General features: G+C 43.7%; 1 protein-coding gene across 1 annotated transcript in view; it reads left to right on the forward strand.

Annotated features, from left to right (window-relative positions):
• LOC106589374 (1-phosphatidylinositol 4,5-bisphosphate phosphodiesterase epsilon-1) overlaps positions 1-23,255 on the forward strand; it is a 65,939-nt gene that overhangs the window by 24,663 nt on the left and 18,021 nt on the right. Inside the window, exons 4-22 of the mRNA XM_082970357.1 lie at positions 553-698; positions 893-1,133; positions 1,545-1,744; positions 5,395-6,028; positions 6,300-6,449; positions 6,557-6,674; positions 13,588-13,702; positions 13,945-14,067; positions 14,522-14,658; positions 16,731-16,969; positions 17,193-17,254; positions 17,373-17,538; positions 17,804-17,911; positions 18,098-18,214; positions 18,420-18,578; positions 19,662-19,791; positions 21,158-21,282; positions 21,462-21,579; positions 21,939-22,061. Coding sequence (XP_082826483.1) covers positions 553-698; positions 893-1,133; positions 1,545-1,744; positions 5,395-6,028; positions 6,300-6,449; positions 6,557-6,674; positions 13,588-13,702; positions 13,945-14,067; positions 14,522-14,658; positions 16,731-16,969; positions 17,193-17,254; positions 17,373-17,538; positions 17,804-17,911; positions 18,098-18,214; positions 18,420-18,578; positions 19,662-19,791; positions 21,158-21,282; positions 21,462-21,579; positions 21,939-22,061 — 3,211 coding nt within the window. The remainder of the gene's footprint in view (positions 1-552; positions 699-892; positions 1,134-1,544; positions 1,745-5,394; positions 6,029-6,299; positions 6,450-6,556; positions 6,675-13,587; positions 13,703-13,944; positions 14,068-14,521; positions 14,659-16,730; positions 16,970-17,192; positions 17,255-17,372; positions 17,539-17,803; positions 17,912-18,097; positions 18,215-18,419; positions 18,579-19,661; positions 19,792-21,157; positions 21,283-21,461; positions 21,580-21,938; positions 22,062-23,255) is intronic.

A 23,255-nucleotide genomic window follows, 5' to 3' on the forward strand; every position in this document is an offset into this window, starting at 1 on the left:
ACTGTTATGTCCAGGCCACGGTTTCTGCCAGCACTTGGATAAAGCCGATATAGCTTTTGCCTTAGGCCTACTATTGTGTTGGATTTATGTGCCAGTGAAACAAACAAGACCTGGTGCAATCAGGAGTTTCATGACTTGTTGTGGAGCCAACTACCAGCATCTTTTTGTATTCGGTTGGAGATGGTGACAGCGAAACCTGGGTTGAATTTAGGCTTATTTCCGTTTCAATGAGTTCACCTTGGTTCATCGTAAATCGTGCTGATGTAGATGCTGTGTAGAACATTACCCTGCACAGTGAGAAACACTAGTCCTCGTCCTTGGTCTTTCACTCTAGGGGTATGTCCAAAATGGCGGCACATTCCCTATATTGTGCACTACTTTAGACTAGAGCCCTATGGACCCTATAAAAGTAGTGTACTATGTAGGGACTTGAAGTGCAGCCTGGCTTTTACAGATCATTGGCAGGTCATGAAGTAGTCTGTTTTAACAGAGGTGCTCCAGAGGTGAGCTTGTGGGGTCCATGTTCTAACAGAGATTTGCTGCATCTAATAGGTGAGCTTGTGGGTGACCTGGTTGATCCTGACTGCGGGTACCATGGAGAAGAAGAGAGAGGTGTTCTCCTACCTGGTCCATGTAGCCAAGTGCTGCTGGAACATGGGCAACTACAATGCTGTCATGGAGTTCCTGGCTGGACTACGGTATTTATGACTGACTACACTATAGTACAAATAAGTTTATTACACCTCTCACTTAGTCTTCCTACAGTATCTGTCAATTGTCATATTCAGAACGCACCTATTGAAAGTCTTTCTGGATAAGTGTCTTCTACAATGTACAAAAACAATGTAGATAAGATGTGGTTAGATCAATATGGAATTATTCTCTGCTCCAGGTCTCGTAAAGTGCTGAAGATGTGGCAGTTCATGGACCAGTCAGACATTGAGACCATGCGCAGCCTGAAAGATGCCATGGCGCAGCACAAGTCTTTGTCCGAGTACAGGAAGGTGGCACTTAAGATCCCAGGGTGCAAGGTGGTGCCCTTCTGTGGCATCTTCCTCAAAGAGCTGAGTGACGCGCTGGATGGGGCCGCCAGCATTATCAGCCTGCGCCACTCACCGCATGACTCGCCAGAGGTAAAGAAGTGGGCCAGGCCCAGGCTTGCATGCCAGACTTGTAGCATAGTGGGTGAATAAAGCTAGGTGTACAGACAACACCTGCTATCACCCTAAAGCTCTGAACACAGCTTTGATGGCTCTCCCAAAACCTGTTTTCGCTTTGTCATTGAGGTATTGTGTGTGTGTGGTGTGTGTGGATAAAAATATAAATGTTCATTATTTTTAGATTAAGGCTGTAACGTAACAAAATGTGGAAAAGGGGAAGTTGTCTGAATACGTTGATGGTGCTTCCGAAACAAGCAGTTTGACTATATAAACAAGCAGTTTGGCTATGTACACTTTACATTTAATTACTGTTATACCTGTGTAGTAAGATTTGTTATTACTACAGTAACAGGTTCACTTTACCCTGTGTTTCTCTTTGTGTAGTTTGTGACGGACTACGGCGGGCAGGAGCACTTCCTGCAGAGGGTGGGGCCAGACGGACTGCACAGCCACGAGAAGGAGGCCACGGTCAGTAACATCCTGCAGATCATCCGCTCCTGCAACCGCAGTCTGGAGACGGAGAAAGGGGGCCACCACAAAGGCTTCTCCACCTCTCACCGGAACTATTTCATGGACAGGAACCAGTAAGTGACAGCATCAGGAAGGCTCTGATCCCCAAATCCTAACCTTGACTTGTAGGGAGAAAACACAAAATTGACGAAAAATCAGGTCTAATCCTAAAGTGTCAGGAAGAATATTGAGTCAATCCATTCCTCTCGCCATTATACTGTGATAGCTTTCATCTAGTCTTTCCCTCTACTTGAGTACACCACTCTACTGCATATTTAATGTCAGATTATCTGGGGACTGTGAGTTTATGATGTGAATTCTTTGAGTCAATTTAAATAAATTCATTAGGCTCTAATCTATGGATTTCACATGACTGGGAATACAGATATGCATCTGTTGGTCACATATCTTTTTAAAGAAGGTAAGCGTGAGGATCAGAAAACCGGTGTGACCAACATTTGCCTCACGCAGTGCGACACATCATCTTCGCATAGAGTTGATCAAGCTGTTGATTGTGGCCTGTGGAATGTTGTCCCACTCCTCTTCAATGGCGGTGCGAAGTTGCTGGATATTGTCGGAAACTGGAAAACACTGTCGTTAAACGTCAATCCAGAGCATTCCAAACGTGCACAATGGGTGACATGTCTGGTGAATATGCAGGCCATTTGAAGAACTGGGACATTTTCCTCATCCAGGAATTGTGTACAGATCTTTTCGACATGGGGCCGTGCATTATCGTGCTGAAACATGAGGTGATTGGGGTGGATGACTGGCACAACAATGGGCCTCAGGATTTCTTAAAGGTGTTTCTGTGCATTAAAATTGCGTTCATTGTCTGTAGCTTATGCCTGCCCATACCGTAACTCCACCGCCACCATGGTGCACTCTGTTCACAAAGTTGACATCAGCAAACCACTTGACCACACAACGCCATACACGTGGTCTGCGGTTGTGAGGCCGGTTGGACGTACTGCCAAATTCTCTAAAACGACGTTGGAGGCAGCTTATAGTACAGAAATTAACATTAAATTCTCTGGCAACAGGTCTGGTGGATATTCCTGCAGTTAGCATGCCAATTGCACGCTCCCTCAAAACCTGAGGCATCTGTGGCATTTTGTTGACTGACAAAACTGCACATTTTAGTGGCCTTTTATTGTCCCCAGCACAAGGTGCACCTGTGTAATGATCATGCTGTTTAATCAGATTCTTGATATGCCACACCTGTCAGGAGGATGGATTAATTTGACAGTCGTAATGCTCACTAACAGGGATTTTAAACAAATTTGTGCACAGAATTTGAGAGAAATAAGCTATTTGTGCGTTTGGAGAATGTATTTTTCAGATCATGAAACATGGGACCAACGCTTTACATTTTGTTTTTACAGTGCATTCAGAAAGTATTCAGACCCCTTGAGTTTTGACACGTTTTGTTACGTTACATTTTTTTAAAGTCCATTTTAGAATCAATCTACACACAATACCCATAATGACAAAGCGAAAACAGGTTTTAGATTTTTTTGCAAATGTATTAAAAATAAAAAACTGATATACCTTATTTACAAAAGTATTCAGACCCTTTGCTATGACTCGAAATTGAGCTCAAGTGCAGCCTGTTTCCATTGATCATCCTTGATGTTTCTACAACTTGATTGGAGTCCACCTCTGGTAAATTCAATTGATTGGACATGATTTGGAAAGGCACACACCTGTCTATATACGGTCCCACAGTTGACAGTGCATGTCATAGCAAAAACCAAGCCATGAGGTCCAAGGAATTGTCAGTAGAGCTCCGAGACAGGTCGAGGCACAGATCTGGGGAAGGGTATCAAAAAATGTCTGCAGCATTGACGGTCCCCAAGAACACAGTGGCCTCCGTTATTCTTAAATGGAAGTTTGGAACCACGAAGACACTTCCAAGAGCTGGCCGCCCGGCCAAACTGAGCAATCGGGAGAAGGGCCTTGGTCAGGGAGGTGACCAAGAACCCGATGGTCACTCTGACAGAGATTTGTGGAGATACGAGAAACTTCCACCAACCAAGCACTCCACCAATCAGGCCTTTATGGGAGAGTGGCCAGATGGAAGTCACTCCTCAGTAAAAGCCACATGACAGCCCGCTTGGAGTTTTCCAAAAGGCTCCTAAAAGGACTCTGACCATGAGAAATAAGATTATCTGGTCTGATGAAACAAGATTGAACTCCAAGCGTCTTGTCTGGAGGAAACCTGGAACAATCCCTATGGTGAAGCATGGTGCTGGCAGCATCATGCTGTGTGGATGTTTTCAGCAGCAGGGACTGGGAGACTAGTCAGGTTCGAGTGAAAGATGAATGGAGAAAAGTACAGAGATCCTTGACAAAAACTGGTCCCGTGTGGCTCAGTTGGTAGAGCATGGTGTTTGCAACGCCAGGGTTGTGGGTTCGATTCCCACGGGGGACCAGTACGGAGAAAAAAAATTATGAAATGTATGCATTCACTACTGTAAGTCGCTCTGGATAAGAGTGTCTGCTAAATGACTAAAAAGTAAATGTAAAACCTGCTCCAGAGCGCTCAGGACCTCACTTGGGTGACGGTTCACCTTCCAACAGGACAACGACCCTAAGAACACAGCCAAGACAACGCAGAAGAGGCTTCGGGACAAATCTCTGAATGTCCTTGAGTGGCCCAGCCTGATCCCGGACTTGAACCCGATCAAACGTCTCTGGAGAGACCTGAGAATAGCTGTGCAGCGACGCTCCCTGACAGAGCTTGAGAGGATCTGCTGAGAAGAATGGGAGAAACTCCCCAAATACAGGTGTGCCAAGCTTGTGGCATCATACCCAAGAAGACTTGAGGCTTTAATCGCTGCCAAAGGTGCTTCAGCAAAGTACTGAGTAAAGGGTAAATGTGATATTTCCGTGTTTTTTTTCTCTCGTAAATGTTCAAACATTTCCAAACCTGTTTTTGCTTTGTCATTATGGGGTATTGTGTGTAGATTGGGGGTAAAATATTTTAATCCATTTTAGAGTAAGGCTGTAAAAGTCAAGGGCTCTGAATAACAAATGCACTGTATTTTTGTTCAGAGTAGTTTCCTGACCCTGATCGGAGATCTGTTTGTCCTCTGGGTGGAAAAGGCCTCCGATTTATGACTCCAGTTTCTGTCCGGAGGGGCCTCTGGATCCAGTCAATGGTTTTCTATGGAAGTTCTCTCAACAAGGCTGATTGAAGGAAAGATGAGGGTGAATGTGACACCTCTCATCCTTCTTTTACTCTTCTGTTTTTCTATTTGTAGCTAGACACTTCCTGACTTTTTCTCTCTGTTCTTTCTCCCGCCACCCTAGCTCTTTCAGGAGCAGGTCTGATTCGAACCATGTCTTTTAAGGTATTAGACTGCCGTTTTTAGAGGTTTCCCACTAACTTTACTTTAATTGTATGAGTAGAATTTGCTATTACAATTGCATGGTGCTTTTTATGCTTGTTCAACTGTGCTAAACATTTTAAATACAGTTGAACTGTTTGAGACTGTTGCGTTCAATGGACTTGCTATCCTCAGTGATGTTCTTTAGGTAGATAACATGGCTGGGATGTGTTACACTCATTGAATAGAAGGTGGTGATGAGACAATTTCCTCTTTATATGTCCTAGAGAAGAGACAGATTGAAGTGTTGGTGACCACTATTAACTATTATCTATTGTTTGATGTTCTGCTTCTGTATTTCACGTTCTCCCGATTCTTCATCCTCCCATCAGGTTTGTGGAGGGCGACCTGTCAGACTCTGAGGGCGACCTGTCTGAGCAGGCTAAAGAGGTGGCATTCCAGGGCACCGAGGAGACCCACCGGGCCTTCGGCCACGGCACGGAGCTCATCCCCTGGTACGTGCTCTCCCTCCAGCCTGACGTCCACCAGTTCCTCCTGCAGGGATCCACCGTCATCCACTACGACCAGGAGAGCCACCTCACCGCTCGCTGCTTCCTCCGCCTGGAGCCCGACAATTGCTCTCTGACCTGGGCTAATCCCCAGAGCGGCAGCACCCCCACAGATCCCCCAGGCCTGGGTCAACCCGTAGTGAGCGGCCTGGCGGAGGGCCTGCTGGACCTCTCTGTGGTCAAGGCTGTGTTCATGGGCCACCAGGGGGTGGACATGTTCGCTGTGTGTCTGCAGAACAAGCTGTGTAACACCATGAGGGCCGAGGAGAATGGGGTCAGTCTGCTCTACGGGCTCCATACTACAGACAACAGGCTACTGCACTTTGTGGCCCCCAGGCACACAGCCTGCATACTGTATGAGGGCCTGGTGGAGCTGGTCAACGCCATAAGGAAGCTGAAGAAGTTCCCCGATAAGAGGCTGCACTGGCTCAGGAGGCAGTACGTCCGCCTCTATTGGGTAAAAAAATGACTTAATTTAGATTGTAGTGGATAATAAGGAATGGCAGGTATATTGACTCAGTCTAGAATACACAAGTATGTAGAATTCATTTGTTATGTCTAATGTCCTGTGAATCAATACTCAAAAGGGAAACAGTGAGCATCTGTAACATGAGCACAGGTGCAAGGAAGATCATTTTGACTCACTTAATGCCAATAATCCTTGAGTGAGCAATCTCCTCAGACTGCTGTGTGGTGTGTGTTTGTTTGTCGTCTCCCATCTACAATAGGACGAGGGCAGGTACGAGGGTCCCACCCTAGCTCAGGCCGTCAAGCTGTTTGGGGGGCGGTGCTGGGACATGGGCACAGAGGGCACAGAGAAGCCCAGCGCGCAGAAGAACAGCTCCACCACCAAGAAGAAGAAGAATGCTCTCGTCAGGGTTAGGAGAAATATTTAAAAAATAGTCTTAGTTTGAGAAATATAGTCTTCATTTTTTCAAAGTTTATGAAGATTTGTGTCAATGACCGTGTTTCATAAATCACACAGAAATACAGCGGGGACGCTACCGATGACGAGACGAGCCAACGTAAAACCAAGAGCTGCAAGGACACCCTGTGCAGAAACGGGCCGGAGCTATATGACAGCGTGCACCAGGAAGAGTTAGGTAACCTGTCTATTAGTATTTTATTAGGATCCCCATTAGCTGTTGCCAAGACGGCATGTTCTGGACTTGGGGCTGTGAAGAGACCACTGGTGGCATGTCATGTACTGATTGAACAGACAGTTTGGTAGTTTCAATACGTCAATATCGCTTACAAAGACCAAGGCCCTATACTACTAATGTAGTTTGAGGAGTTAGCGAGGTAACTTTGGTCAACTCTGAGTTCAACTTGGGATAACAGGTACCACGGAAGTGGCTAAACTTTTAGCCCGGTACATTTCTATGGCAACGGATCCTTCAGATCTAACCTGCTCCATGGCAGGCTACCTCGGGGCTAACTATTGCCTGGAATGTATTTTTAATTTAACCAGGCAAGTCAGTTAAGGATAAATTCTTATTTACAATGACGGCCTACCCTGGCCAAACCCTAATCTGGACAACGCTGGGCCAATTGTGCGCCGCCCTATGAGACTCCCAATCACGGCCTGTTGTGATACAGCCTGGAATCAAACCAGGGTCTGTAGTGACTCCTCTAGCACTAAGATGCAGTCCCTTAGACCGCTGCGCCACTCGGGAAGCCCGACATTGAATTGCATAGAATTCTAGGTCGGGCAGAAATGAGTGTTTGAATCAGGAAAGTTTCCCCTCACGACCTCTACAAGCCAGAATGTTGAATAAAATGATTTTTTAACATACTTTACCGGTTGGCCCTTTTGGTAGGTGAGGAATGTGAGACAATATATCTACAGGAAAGTATCATTACATTAACGCTGGAAATGCATTCAGATTTCTATCACCTCAAGCAAATGTATTTTTTTATACCTATAATTTTAAATCAAATAGCTAAATGATCCTTGGTATGACCATCTTAAAACAATTCCATATATCAGTTTAGTAGAACCCACACCCGTGCTGCTCTGATCTGGGCACCAACTGTAATTTGCTAATGTTGTTCTTTGCAGCACTTGACCATATAACTGGGCAGCAGTCTAGGAGTAATAAAACTAGGGCCTGTAGAACGTGTTTGGTTCATTGTGATGTAAAGAAAGCACAGCAGTGCTTTGTCAAGTACCGACCTTTTCCCCATCTTACCAACCATTGAATCAATATGTTTTGACCATGTCAGCTTACAATCTAGGTTTACATCAAGCAGTTTAGTCTCAACTTGCTCAATTGCCACATTCATCACTAGATTTAGATAAGGTTTATTACACCATATCTCACAATCATTCAGACGTGCAACTGTCCTCCCATACACTCCCCTATGTATTTATTTGGACAGTGAAACTAAAATGTTTAATTTGGCTTTATACTCCAGCATTCTTTGAGGCGATGGTAAAGAATGTATGTCACCTTTTATTTGAGGGTATTTTCATACATATCTGTTTTACCTAGGGCTGTGACAGTCATGGATTTTGGATGATGCTAATTGGCTAGCCAGATGTCTATGGTCTCCATAATAACGGTTTGAATAGTAAAAAAAATATATCCACTACCAGTCAAAAGTTAAGACACACCTACTCATTCCAGGGTTTTTCTTAATTTTTACTATTTTCTACATTGTAGAATAATAGTGAAGACATCAAAACTATGAAATAACATATATGGAATCATGTGAACATGAACCAAAAAAGTGTTTTAGAAATCTCATATTTTAGATTTGAGTTTCTTCAAAGTAGCCACCCTTTGCCTTGAGAGCGTTGCACAATCTTGGCGTTCTCTCAACCAGCTTCATGCGGTAGTCACCTGGAATGCATATCAATCAACAGGTGTGCCTTGTTAATTTGTGGAATTTATTTCCTTCATGTGATTAAGCCAATCAGTTGTGTTGTGACAAGGTAGGGGTGGTATACAGAAGATAGCCCTATTTGGTATAAGACGAAGTCCACATTATGACAAGAACAGCTCAAATAAGCAAAGAGAAACAACAGTCCATTACTTTAAGACATGAAGGTCAGTTAATCCGGAAAATCTCGGGAACTTTGAAAGTTTCTTCAGGTGCAGTCGCAAAAACCATCAAGAGCAATGATGAAACTGGTTCTCATGAGGACCGCCACAGGAAAGGAAGACCCAGAATTAACTCTGCTGCAAAGGATACGTTCATTAGAGTTAGCAGCCTCAGAAATTGCAGCCCAAATAAATGCTTCAGAGTTCAAGTAACAGACTCATCTCAGCATCAACTGTTCAGAGGAGACTGTGTGAATCAGGCCTTCATGGTCGAATTGCTGCAAAGAAACCACTACTAAAAGGACACCAATAAGAAGAAGACACTTGCTTGGGCCAAGAAACACGAGCAATGGACATTAGACCATTAGTCTTTTGGTCTGACGAGTCCAAATGTAAGATTTTTGGTTCCAACCGCTGTCTTTGTGACGCAGAGTAGGTGAATGGATGATCTCCGCATGTGTGGTTCCCACCGTGAAGCATGGAGGTGGTGGTGTCAGGGTATAGGGGTGCTTTGCTTATGACACTGTCGGTTATTTATTTAGAATTCAAGGCACACTTAACCTGTGTTCTGCAGCGATATGCCATCCCATCTGGTTTGGGCTATCGTTTGTTTTTAAACAGGACAATGACCCAACACACATCCAGGCTGTGTAGGGGCTATTTGACCAAGAAGGAGAGTGATGGAGTGCTGCATCAGATGACCTGGTCTCCACAACCTCAACCCAATTGAGATGGTTTGGGATGAGTTGGACCGCGGAGACTGTTGGAAAAGCCTTCCTCATTTTAATATGTTTATTTAATCTTTATTTAACGAGGCAAGTCAGTTAAGAAATTCTTATTTACAATGACAACCTAGGAACAGTGGGTTTAACTGCCTTGTTCAGAGGCAGAACAACAGATTTTAATCTTGTCAGCTCGGGGATTCGATCTCGCAACCTTTCGGTTACTGGCCCAACGCTCTAACCACTAGGCTACCTGCCACTTGTGAAGCTGGTTGAGAGAATGCCAAGAGTGTGCAAAGCTGTCATCAAGGCGAAGGATGGCTACTTTGAAGAATTTCAAATATAAAATATATTTTGATTTGTTTAACACTTTTTTGGTTACTACATAATTCCATATGTGTTATTTCATAGTTTTGTTGTCATCACTATTATTCTACAATGTACAAAATGGTAAAAATAAAGAAAAACCCTTGAATGAATAGGTGTCCAAACTGTATATAATGATGAGTGAGAAAGTTAGATGCCAAAAAACACATGCTAACCTCTCACCATTAGCATTTTTTTGTATGATTTTTGTGCTTCTAACTTCTTTCACTTACTCATCACTTTTCAAGATTCAGTTATGATCATCTGTAATCATGGTAGCATCCTCATGAATGTAGAAGAATTCTATTCAATAAAAGTGATTCCAAAGCGACACCATACATTATTTACCATTAATTCTTATTGGGCACAACATAATCCGAAACACAACCAAAAGGAACTGCAAATGCATCCAACACGTTTGTAGAGTCAGATGTTGATATAGTCATTGCATGCTAGGAATATGGGACCAAATACTAAATGTAATACACTAAGTGAATTTGTCCAAATACTTATGACACCTTCAATTGGGGGGACTAGATGCATAGTGCTTTAATAATTTCCAAACGGTAAAACAGAAACGGTGCCTTCAGAAAGTATTCACAACCTTTGACTTTTTCCACATTTTGTTGTGTTACAGCCTGAATTTAAAATGGATTCAATTAGATTTTTTTGTCACTGGCCCACGCACAATATCCAATAATGTCATAGTGGAATTATGTTTTTCAGATTTTTACTAATTAAGTTCAGGAGCAAAAAGTGCATAAGTTGCATGGACTCTGTGTGCAATAAGTGTTTAACATGGTTTTTGAATGACTACCTCATCTCTGTACCATACACATCTGATTATATGTAAGGTCCCTTCAGTCGAGCAGTGAATTTCAAACACCGATTCAACCACAAAGACCAGGGAGGTTTTCCAATGCCTCGCAAAGGGCACCTATTGGTAGATAGGCACAAACTAAAATAAAAAAGCAGATATTGAATATCCCTTTGAGCATGGTGAAGTTATAAATTACACTTTGGGTGTATCAATACACCTAGTCACTACTAACTCAGTTGCCTGAGAGGGATTTCACCATGAGGCCAATGGTGACTTTAAAACAGAGTTGAATGGCTGTGATAGGAAAAAACTGAGGATGGATCAACAACATTGTAGTTAATCCACAATACTAACCTAAATGACAGAGTGAAAAGAAGGAAGCCTGTACAGAATAAAAATATTCCAAAACATGCATCCTGTTTGCAGCAAGGCACTAATGTAATACTGCCAAAGATGTGGCAAAGACATCAACTTTTTGTCCTGAATACAAAGTGTTAGGTTTGGAGCAAATCCAATACAACACATTACTGAGTGCCACTCTCCATATTTTTGAGCATAGTGGTGGCTGCATCATGTTATGGGTATGCTTGTAATCGTTAAGGACTGGAGTTTTTCAGGATAAAAGGTACACGGAATGGAGCTAAGCACAAGCAAAATCGTATGTTGTTCAGCCTGCTTTCCACCAGACACTGGGAGATGAATTCACCTTTCAGCAGGACAATAACCAAAAGCACAAGGCCAAATCTACACTGGAGTTTCTTACCAAGAAGACCGTAAGTGTTCCTGAATGTCCAAGTTACAGTTTTGACTTCAATCTGCTTGAAAATCTATGGCAAGACCTGAAAAATCAGTTTGACAGTGCTTGAAGAATTTTGAAAATAATAATGGGCAAATATTGCACAATCCAGGTGTTGAATGTTCTTAGACTTACCTGGAAAGACTCACAGCTGTAATTGCTGCCAAAAGTGTTTCTACAAAGTATTGACTCAGGGGTGTGCATTTTTATGTAAATTAGATTTTTGTTTAATTTTCAATACATTTGCTAAAATTTCTAAAAACAGGCTTTCAGTTTGTCATTATAGGGTATTGCGTGTAGATGTGTGAGGGGGAAAAATCTATTTAATCCATTTTGAATTCAGGCTGTACCACAACAAAAATGTGGATTAAGTCAAGGGGTATGAATACCTTCTGAAAGCACTGTATGTATGAAAATGCGCTCAGATTAAAGGTGACCTTCTGTCCTGTCGCCTCATATATGTAGGTAGGTAGGTAATTTGATCTCAAATGCAAAATGCTGGAGTATAGAGACAAATTAAATGTTTTAGCTTCACCGTCCAAATAAATCCTTAGGAGAGTGTACAGTTGTGGCCAAAAGCTTTGGTAATGACACACATATACATTTTCACAAAGTCTGCTGCCTCAGTTTGTATGATGACAATTTGCATATACTCCAGAATGTTATGAAGAGTGATCAGATTAATTGCGAAGTCCATCTTTGCCATGCAAATGAACTGAATCCCCCAAAAAACATTTCCACTGCATTTCAGCCCTGCCACAAAAGGACCAGCTGACATGTCAGTGACTCTCTCGTTAACACAGGTGTGAGTGTTGACGAGGACAAGGCTGGAGATCAGTCTGTCATGCTGATTGAGTTCGAATAACAGACTGGAAGCTTCAAAAGGAGGGTGGTGCTTGGAATCATTGTTCTTCCTCTGTCAACCTTTGGTTATCTGCAAGGAAACACGTGCCGTCGTCATTGCTTTGCACAAAAAGGGCTTCACAGGCAAGAATATTGCTGCCAGTAAGATTGCACCTAAATCAACCATTTATCGGATCATCAAGAACTTCAAGGAGAGCGGCTAAATTGTTGTGAAGAAGGCTTCAGGGTGCCCAAGAAAGTCCGGCAAGCGCCAGGACCGTCTCCTAAAGTTGATTCAGCTGCGGGATCGGGGCACCACCAGTACAGAGCTTGCTCAGGAATGGCAGCAGGCAGGTGTGAGTGCATCTGCATGCACATTGAGGCAAATACTTTTGGAGGATGGCCTGGTGTCAAGAAGGGCAGCAAAGAAGCAACTTCTCTCCAAGAAAAACATCAGGGACAGACTGATATTATGCAAAAGGTACAGGGATTGGATTGCTGAGGACTGGGGTAAAGTAATTTTCTCTGATGAATCCCCTTTCCGATTGTTTTGGGCATCCAGAAAAAAGCTTGTCCGGAGAAGACAAGGTGAGTGCTACCATCAGTCCTGTGTCATGCCAACAGTAAAGCATCCTGAAACCATTCATGTGTGGGGTTGCTTCTCAGCCAAGGGAGTGGGCTCACTCACAATTTTGCCTAAGAACACAGCCATGAAAAAAGAATGGTACCAACCCATCCTCCGAGAGCAACTTCTCCTAACCATCCAGGAACAGTTTGGTGACGAACAATGCCTTTTCCAGCATGATGGAGCACTTTGCCATAAGGCAAAATTGATAACTAAGTGGCTCGGGGAAAAAACATTGATATTTTGGGTCCATGGCCAGGAAACTCCCCAGACCTTAATCCCATTGAGAACTTGTGGTCAATCCTCAAGAGTCGGGTGGACAAACAAAACCCCACAAATTCTGACAAACTCCAAGCATTGATTATGCAAGAATGGGCTGTCATCAGTCAGGTATGGCCCAGAAGTTAATTGACAGCATGCCAGGTCGGATTGCAGAGGACTTGAAAAAGAAGGGTCAACACTGCAAATATTGACTCTTTACATCAACTTCATCTAATTGTCAATAAAAGCCTTTGACATTTATGAAATGCTTGTAATTATACTTCAGTATTCCATAGTAACATTTGACAAAAATATTTAAAGACACTGAAGCAGCAAACTTTGAAAATTAATATTTGTATCATTCTTAACTTTTGGTCACGACTGTACCATCCTTGCTTATGTTTTATAGGGAGGGATACAAAAATAGGAATATTTGAGATTTAAAATAGTGTCAGATTTTATTTCCTTTGCAATGCTCTAGTTCACTGTGTTTGACCATTTATACTGTGTAACTCTGTACGTTATTGATTCCATAGAGGACGGCTTCCCTGGACCCTTCCCCGCACCGAGCTGTAAGAGCCCTGGTTCCCTGACCTCTGGTTCCCTGGCTTTCTCCCCCATCCTCTCAGGCAGCACCAAGGCCCAGCCAGGGTAAGACACAAAACGTGACCCCAGACCTGTTCCTAAGTGTAAACACTGCCTTTCTATCACTCCATGGTTTATAATTCATCTGTAAACCTAGTGTCAAATACTTACATGTAAACCTACTCATACTGTGAACCTTGTACCAAGCACTTTATTTAGTCATCTTTATCTACAATATAAAATATAATTTTTAAATCTAGTGTTTTTAACTTGGAACAGTCACCAATCCCTCTCTTGTCCCTGTGTAGTGCATGGAGCAGCAAGAGCTGGCATGGCCTAGGGAAGGGCTACTTCAAGGGCTTCCAGGACCTCATGAGCTCTGACAGCACTATGAGCTTCATCGAGTTCGTCGAGCTCTTCAAGTCTTTCAGGTGCTCCATCCAACTTCCGACCTCCTCTCTTTACAGTATACAGTAACTATACAGGTCTATGGTAGTGATTTTAAATTCAACATGCTTCTGTTAATCATTCCCACTGAGAATTCCTTCTGCATTCCCAAAGGACAAGAGCACAATCATGTGCTGTGTGTATCGTCCCCACACTAGACAACACATAGGCCTGCTGTACTTTCATAATACATACAGGATATAGAAATTGCATTCCATTCAGAAGAAGCTTTGACAAATCCAACCAATCTTTCAAAGGTTGTTTTGTAAAAGACACACTGGGTTCTTCTGAGGTTTCTCTCAATTGAAAACAGACTAAGGCTACACACCGAAACATGTAATAATTACAAAACCATACCATTGTCCTCCAAGAGTGGATAATAATTTCCCTCTCTTGTCAGTTGAATGTAAAAGCCCTTGTTCTTGTTTTGATGTGCAGCATTCGGAGCCGTAAAGACCTGAAGGAGCTGTTTGACACCTACGCCGTTCCTTGCAGTAGCCCCGGCCCAGAGTCTGCCCCCCTCTACACCACCCTGAGGATTGACGACAAGGAAACAGGACTGCAGCCTGACCTAGGTATGTCTCTCACATTGTCTTACTGTAACCCGATGTGTTTGTCTGTGACTGTGTGAGTGGTTTGAATTTGGTAATGTTCAGTCATTGTTTAAAAGTTACATTTAAAAAAAGCAAAAATATAAGGTCAGAATGTATATACAACACCAGTCAAAAGTTTGGACAGGTTTTTTCTTTATTTTTACTATTTTCTACGTTGTAGAATGATAGTGAAGACATCAAAACTATGAAATAACACATATGGAATCATGTAGTAACCAAAAAGGTGTATGCATGTATGCGTATGTGTATCACACACACACACACACACACACACACACACACACACATATATAGATATATATGTCCCTTTTTCAGGACCCTGTCTTTCAAAGATAATTCGTAAAAATCCAAATAACTTCACAGATCTTCATTGTAAAGTGTTTAAACACTGTTTCCCATGCATGTTCAATGAACCATAACCAATTAATGAACGTGGACCGGTCGTTAAGACACTAACAGCTTACAGATGGTAGGCAATTAAGGTCAAAGTTATGAAAACGTAGGACACTAAAGAGGCCTTTCTACTGACTCTGAAAAACACCAAAACAAAGATGCCCAGGGTCCCTGCTCATCTGCATGAACGTGCCTTAGGCATGCTGCAAGGAGGCATGAGGACTGCAGATGTGGCCATGTCCGTACTGTGAGACGCATACGACAGCACTACAGGGAGAAAGGACGAACAGCTGATTGTCCTCGCAGTGGCAGACCACGTGCAACAACACCTGCACAGGATCGGTACATCCGAACATCACACCTGCAGGACAGTTACAGGATGGCAACAACAACTGCCCGAGTTACACAAGAAACGCACAATCCCCCCCATCAGTGCTGACTGTCCGCAATAGGCTGAGAGAGGCTGGACTGAGGGCTTGTAGGCCTGTTGTAAGGCAGGTCCTCACCAGACATCACCGGCAACAATGTCGCCAATGGGCACAAACCCACTGTTGCTGGACCAAACAGGACTGGCAAAAAGTGCTCTTCACTGACTAGTCGCGGTTTTGTCTCACCAGGGGTGATGGTCGGATTCGTGTTTATCGTCGAAGGAATGAGCGTTACACCGAGGCCTGTACTCTGGATCGATTTGGAGGTGGAGGGTCCGTCATGGTCTGGGGCGGTGTGTCACAGCATCATCGGACTGAGCTTGTTGTCATTGCAGGCAATCTCAACGCTGTGCGTTACAGGGAAGACATCCTCCTCCCTCATGTGGTACCCTTCCTGCAGGCTCATCCTAGCATGACCATCCAGCATGACAATGCCACCAGCCATACTGCTCATTCTCTGCGTGATTTCATGCAAGACAGGAATGTCAGTGTTCCGCCATGGCCAGCGAAGAGCCCGGATCTCAATCCCATTGAGCACGTCTTGGACCTGTTGGATCGGAGGGTGAGGGCTAGGGCCGTTCCCCCCAGAAATGTCTGGGAACTTGCAGGTGCCTTGGTGGAAGAGTGGGGTAACATCTCACAGCAAGAACTGGCAATTCTGGTGCAGTCCATGAGGAGGAGATGCACTGCAGTACTTAATGCAGCTGGTGGCCACACCAGATACTGACTTACTTTTTGATCCCCCCTTTGTTCAGGGACACATTATTCCATTTCTGTTAGTCACATGTCTGTGGAACTTGTTCAGTTTGTCTGTTATTGAATCTTGTTATGTTCATACAAATATTTACACATGTTAAGTTTGCTGAAAATGAACGCAGTTGACAGTGAGAGGACGTTTCTTTTTTTGCTGAGTTTATAACCATATACAATTTCAGTAGCACATGTCTTGTGATAAACTGTCCCACCTCCACAATGGATTAGTCTACTCAGACAGGCGGGAATCAGGTGTCTTGTACACCATGATTTTTGGTGCTACTGTTTGATTAAAGAAATCTCAGTCGACCAACAGCCTTTCGACCAGTCGATTAAATGGGGTCAGCCCTATCATGTTACATGCAGATTTAGATTAGTAAGCAACACTGGGGAGTATTGGATGTTAATGTCTTAGTTAGGGAATGAATTCTAAAGATGCAGTTCTCCTGTCCTCCACAGACTTGCTGACCCGTAATGGATCGGACCTGGGCCTCTTCATCCGAACACGCCAGCAGATGTCGGAAAACCAGAAGCAGATCTCGAACGCCATTGCTGCAGCCAGCATCGTGACCAATGGGACGGGTGTGGAGAACGCCTCTCTAGGGGTGCTTGGGATGGCCGTCCCACAGCTCAACGACTTCCTGGTCAACTGCCAGCGAAAACACCTGACCTACGACGGGATCCTCCGCATCATCCAGGTAGGTCTCATGACTGGTCCAGCAGGCTGAAATTGGATGTGTCTTACGGTCTGAAAACAACTGACATAATTTGATTTTGGAATGTAATATCCCTTTAACTTGGCAGACGTGCAAAGCGATGCGTTGTGACATACTGTACAGAACACAGACGTGATGGAAGTAAGACTTGGAGTATTATATTCCTGTGATATATTGTTCAATTGTTTTCCTTTGTCTCCCTCAGACATTTGAGCCTTGTGTAAGCATACGTCAGATGGGTTGGATGTCCTTTGAAGGTTTTGCCAGGTACCTTATTTTCCCATGAAAAATGACATTAGTTAACTCAAGACATTTGTCAAAGGAATTTTGAAATGACATTCATCACCAGTTTAATTAGTGACCTTTTTCCTCAAATCCTCCTCAGGTTTTTGATGGACAAGGAGAACTTTGCATCTAAGAACGAGGAGTCTCAGGTGAAAGAGGAGGAGCTCCAGTACCCAATGTCTTACTACTACATAGAGTCCTCTCACAACACGTACCTCACTGGACACCAGCTCAAAGGAGAGTCCTCCGTGGAGCTTTACAGCCAGGTGAGATCACCACTATCACCCTTTTAGATAATTGACGCAAGCAAACATATTTTCTCCCTGAAATGTACCTTTTCTAGTTTAGTTTTGCAGGGGATTTCTAAGCATCGGCTTAGTTTGTCATCTTCAGTTTGCCATAAGCAGGGCTAGGAGTTTTTCCAGACTGTGACCTGACCAGGAAAAACTCTGGGCTCCTACTGTACTATAAGATGAATTATGTTTTGGTGTCTGTCTTATTATGATGGGATGTGGTTATTGTGTTGTCTAGGTGCTGCTGCAGGGCTGCAGGAGTGTGGAGCTGGACTGTTGGGATGGAGACGACGGATCACCCATTATTTACCACGGATACACCCTGACCACCAAGATCCCCTTTAAGGTTAGTCTATAACCCTGCCACAACCCTGTCACACTGCCGCTATTGACCTAATGTCACTGATTGGCCAAGATACAGTACAATGACGGCATACCTCTTTTATAGCTTGAGTAATACAGCTTAGATGCCGGAATTATTTAATAAATAGGATTATAGTTATGCCTCGTACTGTAACCCATTTTCTTCTAGGATGTGGTGGAGGCGATCAATCGCACTGCTTTTGTCAACTCAGACATGCCGGTCATCCTGTCCATTGAGAACCACTGCTCTCTGCCCCAGCAACGCAAAATGGCTGAAATCTTCAAGGTACCTCCTTCTGGCTCCAATGGACATGATCAGAACGGATTCTAGCTGACATGTCACGTGTTTTATCCCTAAGAACCTCGTTACTTCATTCCTTCCTCCTTTAGAGACCACTCTGATAGTGCTTTGATGAAACACCTTTGATTTTAGCGTGTCTGTGAGGATTCCTTTGGTCAGCCCACTTGATCTGTTTATTTGTGTTTTGAAGGTGGTGTTCGGAGTCAAGCTGGTGAGCAACTTCCTGTTTGAAAGTGATTTCTCTGATGACCCGCTGCTCCCCTCCCCACTGCAACTGAAGGGAAAGATCCTCCTCAAGAACAAGAAGCTGACAGCACACCAGGCTCCTGTTGACATTCTCAAACAGAAGGTGAGACTGTAGGCTCGGCCCTAAAGTATGTGCGCTTTGTCACCTCTGGGTCTGCATGGAAACAGGATGCACCTGAGCTCAATTTTGAATCTCATAGCAAAGGATCTGAAACGTATGTAAATAATGATTTCTGTATTTAACTTTTTATACATTTGTAAAAAAAAATGTGCTTTGTCATTATGGGGTATTGTGTGTAGATTAAGGAAAATGTTTTATTTAAATCAATTTTAGAATAAGGCTGTAACAAAAAATTGAAGGGGTCTGAATACTTACCAAATGCACTGTATATTAAACTTTGATGCCATACATATGGATATATCATATCTGTGGTTACTTGTAGTTGTTCAAAGTGAACCCTGATGACACTGTATGCAAGCATCTCTTTTGTCCTCTCAGGAATTCTGTCATCTCTATAGTACCCAGCACACCCCCTGAGGTCGTCACACATACAGTGCCTTAAAAAAGTATTCACACCTCTTAACTTTTTCCACATTTTGTTGTTACAGCCTGAATGTCACTGGCCTACACACAATACCCCATTTCAGTGGAATTATGTTTTTTGAAATGTTTACAAATTAATGAAAAATTATAAGCTGAAATGTCTCGTCAATAAGTATTCAACACCTTTGTTATGGCAAGCCTAAATAAATTCAGGAGTACAGATTTGCTTAAGTTGCACTCTGTCCAATAATAGTGTTTAGCATGATTTTTGAATGACTATCTAATCTCTGTACCCCTCACATACAATTATCTTTAAGGTCCCTCAGTCATGCAGTGAATTTCATAGGCTAATTGGATAATCTTATCTAGGGTCGCATGTGAGGTGTATATAATATGTATGTATATCAAATATTGCCACACTACAAGACCTTATACAGTGTGAATGCATGCACACAGTATACACACACGGCCCCTCGCAGTCGAGGATGACGTCAGTCAAGCTGTGTCTTCGGAAGTGACTGAGGAGCCTAGTCCTGGAAGCACTCAGAAAGATAATGGCCCCATGTAAGAACAAGCTTTTATGTCTGTTGACATGGTGCAGTGGCTGCAGGACTTTCCACTAATCATGCTCTGTTCTCTCAGACTCACCAGCTGGCCCACATAAAGGCGCAGACCAGCAACGGGGCCCCGGGAGGAAGCTCTCCTGGTAACCACGATGATGATGAAGAGGAAGAAGACGAGTATGAGGATGACTGCGAATCCCTGTCTGATGGTGAGAGAGACTCACTTTAACTGTAGATGAACACTCTGTAACAATGTGTACAACACACACACTGAGCAGATCAAAGCCTCAGTCTCATGTGGTTTCAATGACGTCCTCACTAACTACTGTCTCACTCACTCCGCCCCTATAGTACATCGCTGTAGCAACGTATGGTTGTTATGAAGGATAATGACGTAGGGGAGTGAGATCTTGTATTTAGACTTCTTTTTAACGCCTCCCTTGATTCTGTCTGTTATTAACATAAGGGAAGCCTCCAGTGGATTTAGTCGCTCTACTTGGAGGTGCGTTTGTTTTCCTGTGCTCTTTCCTCCTATTACTCTGTCCCTGACTGTTCCTCTGTGCTGCAGCTGACGTCTTTCCAGATTCCACTGCCTCTTATAGCCTTGAAGGTAAACTGAACGACGTAAGCGGTCTCCCTGCATATACAGTACCAGCTCCACTGCATGGCTCCAACTGTAGCACTCCATCTGTGCCGTGGGCCTGGGTACTGCAGGGGTGAAAATGAGGCTTTTACTGTACCGGGGGGGGGGTACTGGGGAGGTTAGAGTTCTGGAACTTGACATTGTGATTGAGGGTAATTGTAGTATTAAACTGCAGAGGGAGTAAGGTTAAAGCAGAAGAGCTTGTGGGTTAATGGCTGATGATCTGTTTGGTTCTGTGTTGTCAGTGCACACAGGGCCAGTGTAGTGTAAATACATCCCCCCGCCCCCCATCTGCACTGCTGTCTTGATATGTACGTCCTAACCTTGCTAGTGACAATGGCTCATCAGAGAGAGAACCAAGACATCTGGTTTCTCAGGCCCCTGCGCGACCCTGTCGTAACAAGGAGCAGTGGAGGGTGAAAATCCCTAGCGGATAGGCTCTCACCAGCCACCACATGTAACCAGAGCAGTGTGAGACAGACAGACAGACAACACTGAAACTGCACTGAAACAGTGTGATTCCTGCAGTAAAATAACTGTCATGATGAGTTTTGGTGGAAATCATCTTTTGAGTGATCCATTGCGGACATCAAATCTGTGTTTACAGTCGTGTGTTGTATCCTGCTGTGTGTGGGCGAGAGAAGAGCTGAAGGCTCAAACTACCAGCTCTTTGTTTACGGACATTGCGTTGCATTTTGGGATTTGTGGAGGGCCACTGTTTTTGTCTGAATAGCATTTCCCCAATTCCCAGCATCACAAGCATGTGGAATGTGTTATGGGATGGAATTCTTATCTCAGTTTACCAGTAATGGTTTCACGAGGAAGATTAAATGTGAAGCCAGTGAATAACATTACATTGGAAGCAGTCATTTGAGTAATTCAAGCTGTTCTGTCCGACTCCCTCACTCAAAGACAATGGTTTTGTTTCTCAGATAACATCCTGAATGATAAACCAGAAAGGAAGTCATCAGGTGACAAGGAAGACCATCCCATCACTGATGAGATGGCCAAGAGGATGAAGAAAGCAGACAATGCAGTAACCAAGTACAAAGGGAAGGTGGGTTTCACCTCTGACCTCTAGTCTCTGAGCCAGGAGAGACCATAGAGGTAAAACTGATCTTAAATATGAACTACCAGACCTACAGTATATAAACACTTGACAAATGCACCCTAAATGTATTTTTTTCCCCTAGAAGTAATCCCAGATCTGAATCACTGACTCTGCTCCTACCCCAGGTATTGGACATAGAGCTGGAAGAAGAGTTATATCCCCCCCAGAACAAGAAGGAGAGTCGACAGATCGCTCAGGAGCTCTCTGACCTCATCATCTACTGCCAGGCCGTCAAGTTCCCCGGTAGTCCTCCTTTCATTCAGTTCAATTAACTTTCCTATATGGCTCATTCCAGCAAAGAAATGGTTTATGTTCAGAATGTAGTGCAGTGTTTTTATTCCGCCTGGTGATTTCCCAACCGTGAGAGATAACGATGAATGTTCACAAAGGAATAAAACAGGGCTCTGAATTGATTGTAAATTAGAATCAGGTGCACATCTTCTAGGGGTATAATTCTCCGGAGCACAGCCAGAACAAACTAGCAACATTAAACCAGCGTGAGAAAGGGAAAGGAGGGGAGGAAGCGTGATGGTGCCCTTAAGCCACGGCCTTGTCTTACACTCTCATCTGTCGCTTTCTTTCTGTGTGTGGGGGGGAAACAGGCCTCTCCACCCTCTCTCATTCGGCCTCTGGCAGAAGAAAAGACAGAAAGAACAGGAAGTCCGTCTTTGGCATGGATCCTGGTCGTAGTGGAAGTAGCCCCAAGGAGGCGGTACCAGGGAAGGGTACGTATGGCCGAGCTTTTCCCTTTGACCCAGACACCTAGACCTGGACCTGGGGGTGGGATGTGTAGGGACAGGTAAGGACACCCACATACAGACTCAGTCAGATTACCCCCCCGTGGGAAGCAGCCTGATGAAGGGATTGTTGGTTTTCCTTTATAGACATTTTAGCATTTGTGGCACAAATCTTATTCAAGTCATGGGACCAATATAAGCATATTGTTTCGCTCATCATGTTCAAATCATCTATAAGTGACTGAGTTTCACAGTCAATTTTAGATACTTTCGTGTGATTTGGACATGCTAATATTGGTCGCATGACATGAATGGGATTTGTGCCACAAATGTAAGCATGTGGGAACAGTGCCAGGGAAACTAAACCAAAGCATGGATTGCTGTCAGACCTTGTCCATAGACTGCTGTCATGACGTTGCGCTCTTTGGGTTTTCTATGTACCATCCCCCTACCTCCCCCTACTCAGGCCCTGTTTGAGCGGTCGTAAATTCCTAAGAAAATGTCCCGCCTCATGGCCACAATATAAAGAGACAGAGTGTTTTCATAGAGAGACAAAGGAATTCTCCCACCTCACAGGACTGGGGAACCGAACGACATTTATGTTCTGGAGAAGGTATAAAAGATCGGTGAAGAATCCAGCTACGAACTGGTCCGTTTGGTACAATTTTGTGAAACTCATGAGAGACAATACGGCCACATTACCATGGCTCTGTTTATATAATAGCCTCAGTTGTGAGACTTACATCTAATGGTTGTATAAAATTAATGAATAAGGATAAAGCTATTTGGAATATGTTGGGATGCTTGTAAGATGTTAATGTGAGAGAATTGTATTTTCTGTTTAAAGTTTTACCAAGTCATCGGCACGCCCCCATGAACAGACGAGACCTGGCGTCGTGAGACGGCCTTTTTCTGTCATTCCGAATAAAACCCCCACCCAGGGTTTCTATCACCAGACCAGCTTACCTTGAGAAGAGAGGGCCAAGGTTTGACCATGCATTCCTCGTTTTGAACTTTAAACATACCATGTGGTTAAACTTTTAGACTATTGAAACCGACAGAATAATAACAAGTCTTTGATATTAATTACTAGTCTGCAGCTAGGAATTCGGTATCATTGAACGCGCAGACCGACGAAGCAGCCGTCCTATAACGACATTAATGAATGTCACTTTGAAATAT

This window comes from Salmo salar, chromosome 28 (genome assembly GCF_965601325.2).
Source record: "Salmo salar chromosome 28, fSalSal1, whole genome shotgun sequence".
NCBI classification, from domain to species: Eukaryota; Metazoa; Chordata; class Actinopteri; order Salmoniformes; family Salmonidae; genus Salmo; species Salmo salar.